Source organism: Canis aureus, chromosome 10, assembly GCF_053574225.1.
Source record: "Canis aureus isolate CA01 chromosome 10, VMU_Caureus_v.1.0, whole genome shotgun sequence".
NCBI classification, from domain to species: Eukaryota; Metazoa; Chordata; class Mammalia; order Carnivora; family Canidae; genus Canis; species Canis aureus.
In genome coordinates, this window is record NC_135620.1 from 72,778,179 (window position 1) to 72,796,181 (window position 18,003).

The 18,003-nt window shown below is 55.2% G+C and overlaps 1 protein-coding gene across 4 annotated transcripts in view; it reads right to left on the bottom strand.

The window, feature by feature from the left end:
- Window positions 1-18,003, bottom strand: part of ASTN2 (astrotactin 2) — an 850,745-nt gene that overhangs the window by 643,235 nt on the left and 189,507 nt on the right. For all 4 annotated transcript variants that reach the window (XM_077913090.1, XM_077913089.1, XM_077913088.1 and 1 more), the window contains exon 3: window positions 12,840-13,224. In XM_077913090.1, coding sequence (XP_077769216.1) covers window positions 12,840-13,224 — 385 coding nt within the window. The remainder of the gene's footprint in view (window positions 1-12,839; window positions 13,225-18,003) is intronic.

Below are 18,003 nucleotides of genomic sequence, written 5' to 3' on the forward strand. Positions count from 1 at the left end.
AGGTCTTGGCTGTGGCTGCCAAGACCTATTACTCACTGGGTTCCTTCTCATTCTAGTTTGTTCTCTCTCTCTCTCTCTCTTTCTCTCTCTCCCCCCCACCCGTGACTCTCCTTAATCAAGAGGCATGGCCCCTCAGCAGGACTTGCTTGGGGTCTGTGCGGGCTGAGAGGGGAGCATGGCCGTGCTGGCCCACTAAGCCCAGCACCCCCGTCCACCACGCTGCCACCTTCCAGCTGTGAAATAGAGTCCATGCTCGAATGGGCCCCAGAGCTGTCAGGGGGCTGCCAATTTCACAGTTCATGACACTGCTGCTCCCCCCTGATGAATGAGGTGCCAGCAGCCATGGGCAGGGCCATGACACCGGTCACGTGGGACGCCCCCCCCTCTCCCTGCCTGTGCTTCCCGAGGAGGGGCGAACAGGCCAGCCTCATGCATATTTATGCAGGGAGAGAAATGATTTTGTACTGCCTGCCTTCCCCAAAAATAAATAAGATTTCACCCAAGTCTCGTGCATTTCCCTCAGTGAACTCAGCATGCTTCAGGGAAGAAAAACCACACACACACACACACACACACACACACACAACTAGGGGAAACTGAAAACACTTTATACCACTGATCTGAGCAGAGCATCTGATGCCAAGAATGACCCAGGGGACATGGGAGATATTAAACCCTGGAGCATGGATAGGGTTATTTTAAAATTAATCCAGTTCTACCCCCATAACCCTAGGGGAATTAAAACGGATAAGGCCCAAACTCAGTGGGGCACATGAAGCCTGCCCCACCACCCCTGAAGTCACTGTTGTCCACCTAGACCATCCCTCAGCTCAGACCCAGATGCTCTCTATTCCCTGTGACAGCCAACCAGACCCAGCTTCCATGACGCCCTCCCCAGGGACGGTGGAAGGAACGTTTTCGTTTTTTGTTTTTTTTTTTTTTTCATTTTTTATTTATTTATGATAGTCACAGAGAGAGAGAGAGAGAGAGAGAGAGAGGCAGAGACACAGGCAGAGGGAGAAGCAGGCTCCATGCACCGGGAGCCCGATGTGGGATTCAATCCCGGGTCTCCAGGATCGCGCCCTGGGCCAAAGGCAGGCGCCAAACCGCTGCGCCACCCAGGGATCCTGGAAGGAACGTTTTCATCTCAGAACGACCCCAAGCCCTCCATCCCAGACACATTATCTCTGGAAAGCCACTTTAGCTTGCCATGCCTCAGTTTCCCCATCTCTGTGTAACAGAACACTCGGGCCCAGGTCCCACACTGTGTTCTAGTCTTGCTGGCCTCCGGGTCACCAAATGGGCCAAGCTTTTTCTTTGCAAAAGTCACTTCCTCAGCATTTTGGCTCTTCATTTGGCTAAATGCTACATATCCCTCCGACGTGGGCTTAGGTCTCCCCTCCTCAGAAAGGCCTGCAGGACAGCCACACTGAGGCCATGCTCCCCTTTCCTCTCCCAGAGACCTTAGTACATTCCCCTGCTGGCAGCTGTGTATTATATTTGGAAATGTGCGATGAGTTGGAACAGGTCATAAGTCCATGTTCCACTGGTAGGCGATGCGTCGGAGGGCAGGGTTCATCCAGCCTCTGCTCAGTCCCAACCAGGACCTTGTCACAAATGTGTGAGTGAACCGGGGGCGGTGGGGAGCTGTGGGAATTAAGCAAAGTAGCACACGAAGGGCCTGATCTGTTTGCAGAGGATGCTCAACACAAGAATCACTAGCATTCATTGAGCCTTTTCTTTGCAAACACACTATTTCACGTGCTGTGACATGTTCAACTCATTTCGTCTGCCAACAGGGGGATGCATTGTCTCATTTTCCCTGCTTTAGAGATGGGGACAGTGAGAGGTTGGGACATTCACTCATTTGTCCAAGGGTATGCACAGCTAGTATCAGGAACTACCAGGGGTAAACGGGGACAGCCTAGCTCGAGCCCACATGCCTAACGGCCTCCAGAGAGATCTAATCTCCACTCCATCTTCCCTCTTGGATCTTTCTTGGCCTGAAAGACCCTAGTTGAAGGCTCTCCCTCTCTCATGAAGTCCTTCCTAATTTTCCATCCCTATTCTCTTCCTTTTTGGAAACCCACACCCCCTTTCCCCAGACCCTTGCACAGACAACTGGAATTACAACATGTGGCCCTTGCAATCAGAATATTCTCTACCACCATCTGGCCTTTGGGTAGAAAGAGGCAAACTTTATTTTCCTACAATGTGGGGAAAGATTTCTGTTTCTACAGGGGATATTTCTTAGAGTAGGGAAGTTGCTTTCTCCTCCCAGGCCCTCCAGGGTGACACTCACACTCCAGAACACAACCAACCTAACAGCCAGGAGCACCCTCCCTTCTTAGAGTTCTGATGTCACCTCTGTCCTGAGAGTCCCAGGACCTAAGAGCTGGTAAGGGAAGTGGAGACCTCACATGCACTTGGCCATGCATCAAGAGTCTGGCGGAGGCCCAGGGACAAAGAGGGCTTGACTTGGGCCGCGTGGCACGCTGAAGGCAGAGCCGGGCTCCCTCATCCCCCTCCAGTGCCCTCCGCTCTGTCTCCCCCTGCTTTCTCTTCCCTGAAGGAGAACTACAGGTACAACAAGCGGCCATTGCCAAGGACACAGCAGGATGGGACAACGCGGTGCTGCACCAAAGCTGGCTGCCTATGTGTCCACTGAGGGAGGCTCTCTCCCAGGGTGATGAACAGCGCCAATCAGGCGGCACTTAACATAATTATAATGAAGTGGCTGCATCTGGCCTCCCAAGGCTTCGTTCACCAGGGAAATGATGAGGAAGTGATGTCTCTCTCTCTCTCTCTCTCTCTCTCTGCCAACCTCCTGGGACTCTAACCGTATAGTCCTGGAGCCAGGAGGCTATACAAAGAGGCTTGAGACTGACCTCTGCCACCTATTAGCCCAGCTAGAACGAGAATTACTGGCGTCCTTTGTCCCTTCTGCAGCATTTCTGTGTAAGGACATACCAGGAGATCAGAGTCTGCATGAGACAACGTCTTCCCTTTCCTCTTAAAGAGCTCCTGGCTTTTCTAAGAACTTCTCCTCCTCCCCACCCACACCCCGTTAGTCCTGCCAGCTGGGCATATGGCACTAAGTTCTGGTTCAACCTCCATTGGCCCTGTGCCCGATGTGTATCCCCAGCCCCAGAATTCTGGTGAAAGGGGCAGAAGCAGAAAGACGTAGGAGTTTAGCCCTGAAAGGGTCCAAGCTGCTCATTAAGGGCAGATGAGAAGACTGAGGCTCGGGAATATATGATTTTTCCCAAGACCATTCATGTGTATGACGTGTGGCCTCTGCGCCAGGCTATTCATGCATTATTGCATTCCATTCTCAAAACAACTCTAGCAGTCCAACGTTAGCATTCAACCGGCTTCACAGATCAAGAATCTGAGACTTAAAGAAGTGAGTTAGCTTGTCCAACATCAAGGCGCTAGGTGGGGACAGGATTGACACCCGTGACTGCCCCCGGTTCCAAACCCATTGTCTTACTGCTGGCTGGCCACTTGCCAGAAAACCTTCCCATTACTTTTGCTTTGACCGATGGACCAGTGTGTCCTTGAACATTTTGGTGAGTCAAAAGTCGGTTAAATGCCACCCTCTTTTGCATGCATTGCTGGGGTGCTCGCTATTGAAGGGGATCCTGCGGAGAATGCTTTTGTAAAAATAAAGAACCATTTAGGAAAATAATCCATCATTCCCTGATTTACCTGTTTGCTAAGCTGAGCTATTCACAAACCAGATCCTTTGGAAGCAAGACACACCAGTCCTGCTCCGAGCAGATGGCCTCCCCGCTGCTGTGGACAGGGTATGATGCTTTGAGGGCCTGCCATCCCCGCAGGTGCCCGCCTTGGTGAAAGGCAGCTGCAGGTGCTTCGGAGCCCAGGGGCTGCCCTGCTGGGTGCGCTGAGACTCCGCCGTCTGGGCAGAGCTGGTGGGCGTGAGCTCCACGTCTGGGCAGGGACCACGCCGGCTTAGTGGGCGGGTGGCGGCATGGCCTGGGTGGGGACCAGTCTGTGAGGACATTATGTCCTGGGCATGCGGAATTCCCTCATAGGGCCTCTGGACAGGGGACACAGAAGAGTCAGATCAGCTTACGTGACGAGGCACGGAGCAGAGTCGGGCACAGATGCCGTGACGCGGTAGCCACGGGCAGGGCCCGAGACGCGGACATGGATCCGTGAGGTCGGCGGCACCACGTGTGGTGCACACAGCCTGCTGGCCCTTGTCAGGCCCCACAATGGCTCTTCCTCCACGACTCCTGGGGCCGCTTTCTCATCGTCCCGGGTCCCTGGCTTCTCCGACCTTCAGGCAGTGGGGCACTGGTGCGAAGCGAGCGTGCCAAGGTCACACAGACCGAGGTACACATCCGGGGGTGAGCACGAAGCAGGGACACCATCCAGAGCTGTCCCCACTCTGGATGCCTTATTTGGGGAAAAAAAAACAGGGGGGGCACTGGGGGTCCCGGGGGGGCTCAGTCGGCTACGCATCTGCCTTCAGCTCAGGTCATGATCCCGGGGTCCTGGGATGGAGCCCAGGCAATTAGGCCAGGAGCGGGGGGTGGGGGTGGGCAGGGAAGGTGACCAAGAGGGAGGGGGGGCCGTGGGTGGGTCTCAAGCTGCGAGTAGCCCAGGCAGGGGAGGAGGAAGCCCGGGCCCACAGCTGTGTGGTCGCCGGAGGGCCAACAGCTCTTCGGGAGCAGACTCCTGCCCCCCCATGGTGTCCACTGCCCCAACAGCATGGCTCCTGGACGATGTACAAGGATACTCCCGACTTCGGTATTCATTCCACGGATGAGGGAACATGCACAGTGAGCAAACAGCTGGTTTGAGGGACCACAGCTTGTTTTTAAGATTTTTTTTAATGTATTGATTTATGAGAGACACACAGAGCGAGGCGGAAACACAGGCAGAGGGAGAAGCAGGCTCCCTGCAGGGAGCCCAACGTGGGACTCGATCCCGGGACCCTGGGGTCACGCCCTGGGCCAGAGGCAGACGCTCAGCCACCGGCCCCTGGGTGTCCGTCATCCTACGCTCATACAGGACGTACACACTACGTGCCTGGGCCAAGGTCCACTTCCAGGGTTGCAGAGGGAAAAGCATCCCTTGAGAAGCGGGGGGCAGGCGGGCGACGCTGGCTGGAGTTAGCTAGGCCCCACGGCCCACACCCAGCAGCACCTGCTGCCCTGCCCCTCCCGGCGCCCCTGCGCGCTGGATACGGTGAGCGCTCCAGACAAACTGCGGTGACTGGTGTTTAGAGTCGCTATCTTCGCGGACCGCTTCAGGCGTGACCACCTCCTGGGCTGGGCATCCTGCACAAAGGAAGGGGAGCCCGAGTCCGGGGTGCCAGGGACTTGCTCTTGGCCTCATGCTCAGTGCACTACAGGGAGGGGGAGTCTGGTGCCAGCTGGGCTCCTCCCCACCCCGCGTCCCTGGCCTCTGGCCCCTGCTAGCCTCCGTCTGGCTGGGAGCTCCCAGGGCAGGGAGGCGAGGATGGGCAGTGTGGACATACGCCTCCCAGGAGGCCCTGGGCTCCCCGGGACACACACAGGAGGTGGGCTGCTGCTTCCCATGGGCCTCTGCGCCCACGGCTGGGGCGGTGAGGGCGACCTCGAGTCCCCTCCCTCTGGAGGAACGCTGGGGCCCAAGGGCCGGGACAGGGCAGCAGTGACCCCAAGAGCAGCCCTCCTGGAGGAGGCGCCACCCCTTGGCTCCTGCTATGCTGGGGAACCCAGGCCTCCCAGAGTCTCCAACAATGGGGGAGGCGGAAACGCAGGTCCAGGTCGGGATGATTAGGGACTTGGCTGAAAGTGTGAAAGGCACTCCCGGCGCACGCGATACAAGACCAGAGAGATGCCCCTGGGGGCCAGGCTCGACCCTGGGGACTCCAGAAGGTAACCCGTATTCTCCGGTATCCCCGGCACCTTCCCCTCTGAGAGTCAACACCACCCAACACCACCCCCCTTCTCGTCTTGACTCCAACTGCTTAACACCTTTGTGAGAAATCATCCCCTCTTTCCCAATGACTCCTCATCTCACTGACAGCAAAAGCTAACACCCTTACCTACCAGGCTCGACACGACCTTCTTTTCAATGTCTCTGTGACCCAATTTGTTCCACTGCTCTTCCCCAGGCTGCTTGTTCCTGTTCTTGAACGCCGCGCCAGCACCGTGATGCCACAGGGCCTTTGCACTTGCTCTTCACCCTGTCTGCAGAGTTCTTTCCTCAAATATCCAAACGGCTTACTTCTTCATCTACTATTGTCTGGTCCTCAAATCAGTGAAACCTTTCCTCAGGGCCCTAATTTCCTTCCTTGTTTTATTTCTTCCTCGCTGCAGTGATCATGAGTTGATATTATATATAATCATACATATGATCAATATGTAATATCATACATGATATTATACATATATCGAAATACATATAATATCATATATATAATTGCATATATCATATATATACTTATGATTATACGTATGATTATATATATGATATTATATGTATTTTGATATATTTATGCTTATAAAATATTTCTATTTTATATATAATCCTATGTTTTTACATTGACATATTTTTTTTCTTGTTCATTTCCTTATGGGCCTTTCTATATTAGAAAGTAAGCTTAATGGAAACATGCTTGTGTATTAACTGCTTTATCTTTTGTGCCCGGACACATAGTAGAGACATAATTAGAGCTTGCTGAATAAATAAATTAAAAAATAGACACTAACAGGGGCGCCTGGGCGGCTCAGTCAGTTAAAGGTCTGACTATGGCTCAGGTTGTGATCTCAGGGTCCTGGGATCGAGCCTCGCTTTAGGATCTGCTCTTAGTGGGGAGTCTGCTAGTCTTTCTCCCCTCCCCGACTCATGCTCTCTCTCTCTCTCAAATAAATAAAATCCTAAAAAAGAAAACCAGATTAACAACGGTTTCCTTATTTAACAACTGTTTACTGAGATGTTATGACAAGAGGTGTTGAGATAAACGTGTATCAAGGACTTTAAAACAGTCAGATCGTTTGACCCAGTGATTCCACTCCTGGGAATGTATCCTGGGAAAATAATACAGAATAGCGAAAAGCAACATGAAGCCCCAAGATGCTTGCTGCTAACGAGCACCAAATAAGAAGGAAGTAACTGAAAGGTTCACCAATAGATAAGCTATGAGACAGTCCTAAGATGGAATGATAAGCATGTTGAAATATTATGACATAATATTTCGTAAAAGTGTGTAAGATATAAAATCATAGCTTTTCAAGTTTCAATATGTAAAAGAGGAGAAGAAAAAAATAGGAAAACACTGCAAACAGTTACTTTGGCTATTGATGAGGCGTTAGGAAAACCCACTAATGGAGGCTCTTTGAACAGTTCCCTATGATGAGCTTACTCACTTTTATATGGAGAAAATATTAGAAAAGTGAACACCGATCGTAGGTGTGGAGGGGGATGGTGATTTCCGACAGCCCCGGGCGGCCCAGCACATGGGGGCCAGAGGCAGGTGGGGGCCCCCCAGGAGGCGGTGGGCCTGAGCCACCCGGACTCTGCTGGTGGCCGTCGGGGCCCCGCTGGGTGAGGTCCAGCTCCCTCCACGGAGGCTGGGACCAGGGACCGGAGCCACAGAGCCCCCGCCTGCTGGGAAATGGCTCCAGCTCCGATCAATCAGGGAACAGTCTCTTCAGCCCCTGGCATTTATCAAACCTCCTCCACCCTCATGTGTCAGTGTGCGGGGGCGGGGGGGGGGCTGCCTCTCCAGGGAGCAGACCAATCAAGTCAGAATGCCCGGCACAGCCCTGGAGACGAGCAGGAGCCCCCCCCCACCCCCGCCCCGGGTAGAAGGGAGAAAGGAGAAAGGAGAGGCTGGGAGGTGGGGAAAGGATCACAGAGGGGGGACGGGGAGAGCAAATGTTCAGAGAACGCCCGTTTGTTTTGCTATCGTGGCAATTAATGCTGGGAAGTGACATTTTAAGGGGCTCCGGTGACAGCTTTGGTGACATTCCTGTTTGTGATCCCATGACAAATCTCTGTGTACATCTTATTCTAGAGAGTGTGGAGACAGCTCGGAGGACGGCGGTGCGGGGAAGCCGAGCTCCTGTGTGGTGCAGGCCGTGCCCAGCCTCTGCATCCAGGCACCAGGGCCACTGTGTGTGTGTGTGGGGGGGGGGGGGGCGGGGGGTGCACATGTCAAAGCAAAAGCAGCTCTGCTGCAGAGTCAGGGCCCGGAGTCCGCAGCCCTGTTAACTCCACTATTTGGTAACATTAATTGGAGAGAAAATACATGTTCTACTATTCTACAAGACGCCAGTTGAGGGAGGGAGGGGGGAAGGGAGGGAGGGAGGAAGAGAGGGAGGGAGAGAGGGAGAGAAGGAGGGAGGGAAGGAGGAGGGAGGGAGGGGGAGGGAAGGAAGGAGGGAGAGAGAGAGAAAGAGAGAAAGAAGAAAGAAAAGAAGGAATGAAAGGAAGGAAAAGAAGGAAAGGAAGAAAAGGAAGGGAAGGAGGGAAAGGAAGAAAGGAAGAAAGAAGGGAAGAAAAGGGAAGAAAGAAAGAAAAAAGAAAAAGAAAAGGACTTCTCATTTAGGAATTCTTGCCAGAAAAAAAAAAAAAAAAAAGGAATTCTTGCCAGGCGGGCTCGGTCTAGGGAGTCTGTTCATTCAAGCACAGATCTTGCCCCGCTTTCCTTCCTAAGCCCAAACAAGAAAACTGAAGGGAAACAGACGAAGCTGACATTTCGCCACCTGCGAACCAGAAGGAATCGCCCATCGCGTCTCACCTGCAGCCCCGCCACACCCATCCCGGGGCCCACGGCTCCCCAGCCTTGCCTTGAACGTCCCAAGACGAGGAGTGTGGACGTTTAAGATGAAGGCGAGGGTGGCGGAGACGTAAGGAGCTGCTTCCCGATGCGGTTCCGGGAGCCACAGAGAGGAGTGCGGCAAGGCCAGAGGGAGCCTGAGCCTGACTCGGGGCCTGCGGAGCCCAGGAGAATGTCCCCCCCCCCCCCCCCGGCTCACTCCGTGTCGCGGAAGGGCCAGTGATGAAACTTCTCCGAGCCCCGTAGGGCTCTGCGTGTCCCCAAAGGGGCTCAGTGACATACAGAGTACATATAATGTTTATGAAGCCGTTCTGTAAATGTTAAAGGACTGCATAAAATAAAGCGGCTGCTACTGTTTTATGTCCCCGAAACCACGAGCTCCGAGAAGAAAACCATTTCCCTTCGTGCTCTGTCTCTTCATCATTAAATGCAACGTCCTGCTCATAGTAGGTGCTCATTAAACACCTGTTTACTAGTTGAGCGAGTGAGTGAATGGATGAGCGGCGAGGGAAGAGGGCACCCGAAAGAGGATGCGGGGACCGAGTGTCAGCCCACCCCTCGGCAGGAGCCGGCGGCGGTGCAAGGAAGACGCGGAGCACAGAGGACACAGGCCTCTACTCTGCAGACTCCAGGAAGTACTTTCCACAAGGAGCAGTTGGGAATACGACGCCACGGCCGTTGAGTGTAAGGAGGTCACACACACAGGTTTCTGCTTTTTAGGATAAAGAAATTATCTTTCAGGGACGCCTGGGGGGGCTCAGCGGTTGAGCATCTGCCTTTGGCTCAGGTCAGATCCCAGGGTCCTGTGTTTGAGTCCCACATCAGGCTCCCCGCAGGGAGCCTGCTTCTCCCTCTGCCTGTGTCTCTGCCTCTCTCTCTCTGTGTCTCTCATAAATAAATCTTAAAAAAAGAAAAAGAAAAGAAACTTCCCAGAACAGGGGATAACTAAGTAGAGGTCTCTCTCTCTCTATTCCTATTTCCTTCTTGCTTCTTTCCCTTCCTTTAATCACAAACAGCATGCCTTATTTTTTTCTTCTTTTGTTTTTTCACAATAATATCACAAAATTAAGAAAACCCGGTATCCACTCAGCCACCCCCCTCCCCACCTCCTCCCTGGATAAAGTGATAAATTCGTTATTTTCATTGCCTCGAGCTTGCACGCATAATACTCAGGGAAGGGAAACGTAAACGTAAGGACGGGTAAGAACTGGGAGGAAAACGCCCCACGTATCCATTGCACGCCCGACACAGCGCTGGGCGGTCACACACCTGCACGACTGAGCCCGCAGCAAGGCGCGGCGGCCAGCTCTCAGCAGCGGGGTGCAGAAGACCTGGGACCTTCTGAGGAGCGGGCATGGCGCGAACGACGCCGGCCACAGCACGACCGGAGAAGCTTCTGAGGCCACCAGGTTCCTAGAGGCTGGGAGCTGCAGGAGGGGCCCCCGGGGTGGGGCTGGTACGGGGCATTGGAGAGCTCGGGGCAGCGGGCCACCTCCCGACCTGACGAAGGGTCAGTCTGGCCATGGGGGGGGACAGGAGTGGGGTCATCCGCTGAACGTCAAACCCCTCAGGACACCACTCTCGGGGTCTAAAGGCCAAGCTGTGGCCCCTTGGTCAGGGAACTTCCTCCCTCTGCTCTCCAGAGCATGCCCCCCCCTGCCCCCCGTCACCTGCAGTTCCAAACCAAACGGGGGCCCACCGAGCCTGAGAACGGCCAAGGCACTTGACGTTATAGGCAAATTCTGAGTGGGGAAGGTGCAGGTGGGATTAGCCTTTGGCAATACGATCTCTGAACCACTGTGGGATGACTGCTGTTGGGGTGCCCAGCCTCCGATGAGTTGCTCGCTCTTGACAAAACCCAGGCCCCAGGTCCCCCCCTAAAGAGAGCACCTCCTCTCCCCAAGTCGCCAGCCGAGGTAACAGAGCACCCATTTGGTCTGAGCTGCTGCGAGGTCGTCCACCATCCGCCGGTGGAACCTCCCCCTCTCCTGCCTATAGGGGAGGACCCAGAGCTCAGGGCCCTATGGTTGCAAGACCAGCCCCTAGCAGCCGCCTCCAGGCGGTCAGGGTGACAGAATCCCGGGTGGGACCAGAAGTGTGCCCTCCACTTCCTCTTGCCTGCATCTCTTCCTCTTCCCTCCTTATGGGATCTAAGGGGGGCGGAGACAGTGCTAAATGAAGGGCTTTGTGTTCTGACAAACTGCACTTTTAAAGCCAAGGCAGAAACATTAAAAAAAAAAAAAAAATACTGTGGGTCAGACGAAAATAGGTGAGGCGAAGGCCCGGCCTGGCACAGGGGACGGTGAGGAGGTTTGCCCAAAGCCAGGCCACGCGAGGGCGGCCCGAGGAGCGGGGTTCAGCTCAACCTGCTCATCTCCACTTCCTGGGGGCGGGGGGTGTCAGTAAACCATCTGTTTAGAGACAGGAGTGACCCGGAGGACCAGGGAAACATCCGAGACTGTGGCGGCTGGAGCATACAGGGAGGCGGGGGGTGAGCAGTGGACCGGGGTGAAGCATACTCTGGAAGGCCCCCTGAGAGCAGGGGCCTGAGGTCTACAAGCACGGCTCTCGGGATCCGACACGTGCCCCGTACCAGGCCCCGGGGCAGGTAACTGGCACACATTTCATTTTCATGGTGGATCCTTCCGGAACCCTTCAGTGAAGGAACTGAGACCCAGAGGGTTGGATTCTGTTTTTCCAAGGTCACGTGGTAAATAAGGGAGTCAGGATTTGAACCCGGGTCCAGGGGACTCCAAAACCTGCACTCTGGACTACTGTCTCATTCTCTTCCCTCAATGGGCTTCCAGGCTGGAAAAAAACGTCTCCTCTTACAAAGACCTTTTAAGAACCTTTGAAGAACCCCCCTAGAGTTCTTGTTCGCCCCCTGAGCACCATGGGAAGATGGGTCCAAGAGGAAGGAGAGAAGTAGGACGCAGAGGTCAGAGCTCGAGGGCTGGCCCAACCAGCGGGGCATCCGCTGGATTCACAGATGCAGCGGGTGGCTGTCAGGATGGGGTCTCCAGGCCCAGCCTTCAACCCGTCGTCACCACCCGTATCACAGAGACGATGAGGGGAAATGAGCAGAACGGTGCCTTTGCAGCATTTATGGGACAGGAGTCAAACTCCATCTATAAACGGGCCGGTGCCCCCGACAGTGAATGAAGACAGATACGCATGTACTCTGTGCTGACGTCCAAATAATCGATTGTCCTCCGACGTCAGGGAAACGGGTCTTTGCAACAGCACGTGGGAGGAAGGGTAAGAGGCTACGGTCACCAGAAAGCCCCCTAGGAACCAGCGGCCGCAGCTCAAAAGCTCGGTGATCTCGAGCTGCATCGGCGGAGCACGGCAGCCGGCAAGAGGGGGGAAAGGCGCGGTTTGCTTAGCACAGGAGCATCGCCCCCGTGAGCGGAGGACTGTTCCTTGGGCCTGTGGCCTAACGCACGAAAAGTCAGACTCTCCTCCTACAGGACCGCGACCGGGAGGCTGAAATGTCCGAAACCTACGTCACATGAGTCCAGCCGAAGAGACTGGGATTATTTAGGTTGATTTCCAGAAGTTACAGGGCATCTTTTTTTTTTTTTTTCTTTTTTGCCCTTGTCAAATTTTCCAAGAGCTGCCTTAGAGAAGGAAGATCGGATTCGTTTTCTTTGCAGACACAAAGGCCCGGGGAAACAGATGTCGGTTCAACGGAAGGAAAGTTTTCCTAACAGGAGGGCCTGAAAGTGAGATGGGTTCTCTCCCCTGTGGAGTGAGGAGGTCATCAAGGGAGGTAATCAAGAGACAATGGAGGGATACGGAACTACCTAACTTCCCGTGCTCCTCAAAACTGCAAGAACACAGACTCTCTTGTTCTTTTTTTTCCTCCCATCGCTACTGAAGGATGAGAGAAGACAAACGCTGATAACCCGGCAGGGAGACTGGCCACAAACCCAGAAAGGCTCAGCCCAGAAGGCACCACCTGCGCCCCCATCACCGCCCGGCTCCCCCAGATGCCTACCCCCCGCCAAGGTGGGATGTGACAGGGGAGACTCACCTTTCTTCTCAAAGTCCCCCTTCTCCTCTCCGGGCCGGCCCAGACTGTCCAGGGTGTGGGTCACCTGGCTGCCAAACTCATCCTCCCGGGACACATGGTTGGTGCGCCGGGGCAGGTCCTCGTCGTCCTCGTAGTCGTAGTCATCCAGGATGGGGGTCTCCCGGATGGGTACCCCGATGACGGAGTTGTGAGCCTGCAGCCGAGACGCGCGGAAGCTTTCCCGGGCCTGGGGTCCCAGCAGCACTGACGGGATGTAGTGAATCTCATGCGTGGCTTCCGTGCTCGCGCTCTTCTGGGGCACCCGGCGGCGTTTCTGCCAGCGGCGCTGCGCGTACAGCGCCACGGTGAACACCAGCAGCAGCAGCAGCAGCGCGATGAGGCCACCCTGGAGCAGAGGGAGGAAGACACGCCGGTGGGCTGCGGGCTCCGGGCCTCGGGGCTGCCCCTGCACCTGCGCGGCGTCCGCTCCCTAAGGCCTCCAGGGTCACCAGCTGTGGCTCGAACGCCACTCGCACACCTGGCTGCCTCTGCATGACCTGGGGCACATGCCACCCACCCCAGTGACCCAGGGCGCCCCCCCAGCATGACCCAGGGCGCATCCCCATCCGTGATCTGGGGCACGCCCCCCACCCCCGCGTGACCCGGGGCACACGCACCCCCTGCCACGTGACCTGGAGCACACACACACCCCCTGCATGACCCGGGGCACACCCCCCACCCCCGTGTGACCCGGGGTGCGCCCCCCAGCCTCTCAGCCTGCACCTGCATGAGGACAAGCGAGAACCCCCACCCATTCTCCTGCACTAGGTTGCTGCGACAATGCCCCGTGGGAGCCACGCAGGTGGCGAGATGCTCGGAGGAGCCCAGGCCTGGGGCTTCACCCGGCTGAGGCCCTGAGTCTCGCCCCCAGGGCCTACACCTGCTCGCTCTCAGCTTTGCTTCCTTGTCTCTAGGACGAGTCCACTGAGGGACCAGGGCACTGTGGCCTTGCTTCCAACCTACTGCAAATAGTGATCCTGGGGTCCTGGGATCGAGTCCCGCATCGGGCTCCCTGTGGGGAGCCTGCTTTTCCCTCTGCCTGTGTCTCTACCTCTCTCTCTGGGTCTCTCCTGAATAAATAAATAAAATCTAAAAACAAACCAACATCCACATGCAGAAGAATGAAACTCTCTTTCACCATACACAAAGATAAACTTAAAATGGATGAAAGATCTAAATGTGAGACAAGATTCCATCAAAATCCTAGAGGAGAACACAGGCCACACCCTTTTTGAACTCGGCCACAGTAACTTCTTGCAAGATACATCCACTAAGGCAAAAGAAACAAAAGCAAAAATGAACTATTGGGACTTCATCAAGATAAGAAGCTTTTGCACAGCAAAGGATACCGTCAACAAAACTAAAAGACAACCTACAGGATGGGAGAAGATATTTGCAAGTTACCTATCAGATAAAGGGCTAGTTTCCAAGATCTATAAGAACTGATTAAACTCAACACCAAAGAAACAAACAATCCAATCATGAAATGGGCAAAAGACATGAACAGAAATCTCACAGAGGAAGACATAGACATGGCCAACACGCACATGAGAACATGCTCTGCATCACTTGCCTTCAGGGAAACACAAATCAAAACCACAATGAGATCCCACCTCACACCAGTGAGAATGGGGAAAATTAACAAGGCAGGAAACCACACATGTTGGAGAGGATGCGGAGAAAGGGGAACCCTCCTGCACTGTTGGTGGGAATGTGAACTGGTGCAGCCACTCTGGAAAACTGTGTGGAGGTTCCTCAAAGAGTTAAAAATAGACCTGCCCTACGACCCAGCAATTGCACTGTTGGGGATTTACCCCAAAGATACAGATGCAGTGAAACGCCGGGACACCTGCACCCCGATGTTTCTAGCAGCAATGTCCACAATAGCCAAACTGTGGAAGGAGCCTCGGTGTCCATCGAAAGATGATGGATAAAGAAGATGTGGTTTCTGTATACAATGGAATATTACTCAGCCATTAGAAATGACAAATACCCCCCATTTGCTTCGACGTGGATGGAACTGGAGGGTATTATGCTGAGTGAAATAAGTCAATCGGAGAAGGACAAACATTATATGGTCTCATTCATTTGGGGAATGTAAATAATAATGAAAGGGAAAAGAGGGGAATGGAGAAGAAATGGGTAGGAAATATCAGAAAGGGAGACAGAACATGAGAGACTCCTAACTCTGGGAAACGAACTAGGGGTGGGGGAAGGGGAGGAAGGCGGGGGTTGGGGGTGACTGGGTGACGGGCACTGAGGGGGGCACTTGACAGGATGAGCACTGGGTGTTATTCTGTATGTTGGCAAATTGAACACCAATAAAAAATAAATTTATTATTAAAAAAATTAAAATTAAAACCAAAAAAATGTTAAAGAAAAAAAAAGATAAAAAAAAAAAAGAAACTCTAGTCTTCCCTATAGGGGGACGGGGACAAAGGGGCTTCATCAGTATCTGTTGAATGAATAAACAAAAACACCACACACACCTTTCTAGGGCCCTTTAACCAGCACAGCAAGGTGAAGCCGACTTTTCCTTTAACACATCCCCGGCAAACACTGGGCTGTGTCTAGTCTGCTTAGCACACCCGGCCCCGGGGCAGGTTAGGGCACTTAGGAACCCGTCCTACCACATTCAGGCGACTCAGGAGAGGCCCTTCCTGGGAGGTCCCTAGGAGCAGGGCTCCTGGCAAACCAGCATCACCTGGCACCTGCCGGGGCGGGGACCCGCTGGCCTTCCCCCACCCCGCCTGCTCGCTCTGAGCCAGAAACACCTTCAGGGAGCAGAGCAGCCTCCCCGCAGCTACTCGGCTTCCTCTCCCCCCAGCGTCGTGTGCTGGGCTGGGGGGCTGGGGGACTGGGGGGAGCCTGGGTGCGGAGCCCCTGGGGGTAGGCCCGAGGCTGGGGAGGGCTCGGCCAGGCACGGGGAGCCAAGGGGCATGGAAGCCGCGTGCCCCGGAGTCCTGAGAGCAGCAGAGACGGGGCCGAGCTTCGCGTCCCGCGGTTCGGTCTCGCGCGCCAGTTGAAGGCCTGCGTGTCACCACCTGCACGCCCGGGGCTATGGCTCCCCGACAGTGACCCCACAGAGGTGGGGCCAGTTTCTGAGAAGCACTTGTGTGGCCTCTGCCGAAGGGGACAGGTGTTCACGCCGGGGATGTGACGGGGGCTGGGCAGCGACTCCTGCCTGCAGGGCAAGCCATAGGGGCCAGGGGAGCACGACACATGGATGAGTCGCCATCCTGCCACCGCTGATGCGTCTCCACCAGGCGGGAACGCGGGTGTGAGGTCCCGCCGGGGCGGGTGCAGGTGCACGAGCGGCCTGCAGGTGTGAGGTCCTGCAAGTGTGAGGTCCCGCGGGTGCAGGTGCGCATGCAGCCCGCAGGTGCGAAGTCCCGTGGGTGCCAGGTCCCACAGGTGCAGGTGCGTGTGTGGCCCCCGGGTGCAAGGTCCCACGGTCCGAGGTCCCGTGGCGGCAGGTGCATGTGTGGCCCCTACCGGCGTGAGCTCACGCACGGTCCCTGGGAAGCTGTCCCTGGGCGGTGGAACTTGGACACGACTGTATGAACCAAACAGATGGGTAAGTACGTGTGTGTGCGTGTGTGTGCGTGTGTGTGCGCGTGGACTCTGTCAAATACGTGTCAAAAGGGCACGTGTGCATGCTCCCCCAAAATAGATCCTTCTTCCCCTCTGTGGAACATACAATGGGTGACTGCTCTGTGTCTAGAAGTCTCCTGTAACAGGGTGTTCCTTCTCAGTTTTCCACCATAGAGAAGAAAGGGAGGAGCCAGAGAGAGGGAGGAGGAGGGGGTAAGAGGAGGAGGAGGAGGGAGGAGGGAGGAAGGGGTAGGAGGAGGAGATGGGAGGAAGGGGAGGAAGAGGGAGAGGAGGAAGGAGGAAGAGGAAGGGAGGAGGAAGAAGAGGAAGGGAGGAGGGGGGAGGAGGACGGAGGAAGAGAAAAAGGAGGAGGGGAAGGAGGAGGGGGAAGAGGGAGGAGGAGGGAGAAGAAGGAGGGAGGAGGAGGACGACAGAGGAAGAGGAAAGAGGAGGAGGGAGAGGAGGAGGGGGGAGGAAAGAGCTTGAAGAGCAAGGACAGTGAAGACAGAGGAGGCAGGAAGAGCAGTCGCTGAGACAGTAGCCGGCCCTCTCCTAACTGCTTGGACTCCAGTTATTTGAACTTCAAGACAATCCCACGTGATGGGATTACAGCGTCTGTTCTATTGATGAGATGAGGGCAAGGTGGTTCAGGGAGGTTAAGGACCTCGCTTGAAGTCACACAGGTTTTGATCCTCGGTCCATCTGGGTACGAAAGGCCAGGATGTGGCAAAGCAGGGGTCTGAACCCAAGGCTCCACGGCACAGCCACCGCCTACGTGACAGCATGATGGTTGTCAGGGACCACAGAGGGGAGAGGAGAAAATGGGAAAGATGACGGGGGTGCACAGAGAGAGAGCGAATCACGAGCAGGGGAAAGGCAAACGTCATCTTCCAATCCGGGATTCGTGGGCAGGTCCCGAGGCTGCCCTTGAGCACAGTGTTTCCTGTGGGCTCCCGAAAACCTTGGAGAAATCTCCCTGCCTATCTTCACCCCTCTGGGCACTTCGGTGGCTGGCAGGGTCAGGCCCTGCCTGGCCCAGGGCCCCTCATTTTCCACCCCTGTGTCCACCCCATTCACGAGAGTCTGAACCCATGGTCAGATCCCAGAATTAACCCTGACCTGGGAAAGATAAGGCCCAGCCACACTGTCCGCTTCCGACCACTACCGCCCCTCCCTGCCTCCGCTGCATCCAAACCGCCCACCCTGGTCACCCCGAGGTCCTGCCTCTGCTCCTGAATCTTCCCCGGGAGCTCCCAGCAGGCAGGAAGCCGCACCCTCCAGCAGGGCCCGGAAGAGGGGCTAAGAGCCGGCCTCAGAGTGACACAGTTTGAGTCCGGACTCTACTACTGAGGGGCTCTGGGACCTTGACTAGGGTCACTTTCCCTTGCAGAGCCCTGGCTTTGTGATGAGTTAAATAGAGGCAGTGTTGAGAGTGTCAGCTCCCTGGGTCACTGGGAGGCTAAGTGAGGTGTGTGTGCAGTGCTCAGTACCGCGTGGGGCACATGGCAACCGCTCACAGACTATTAGCTCC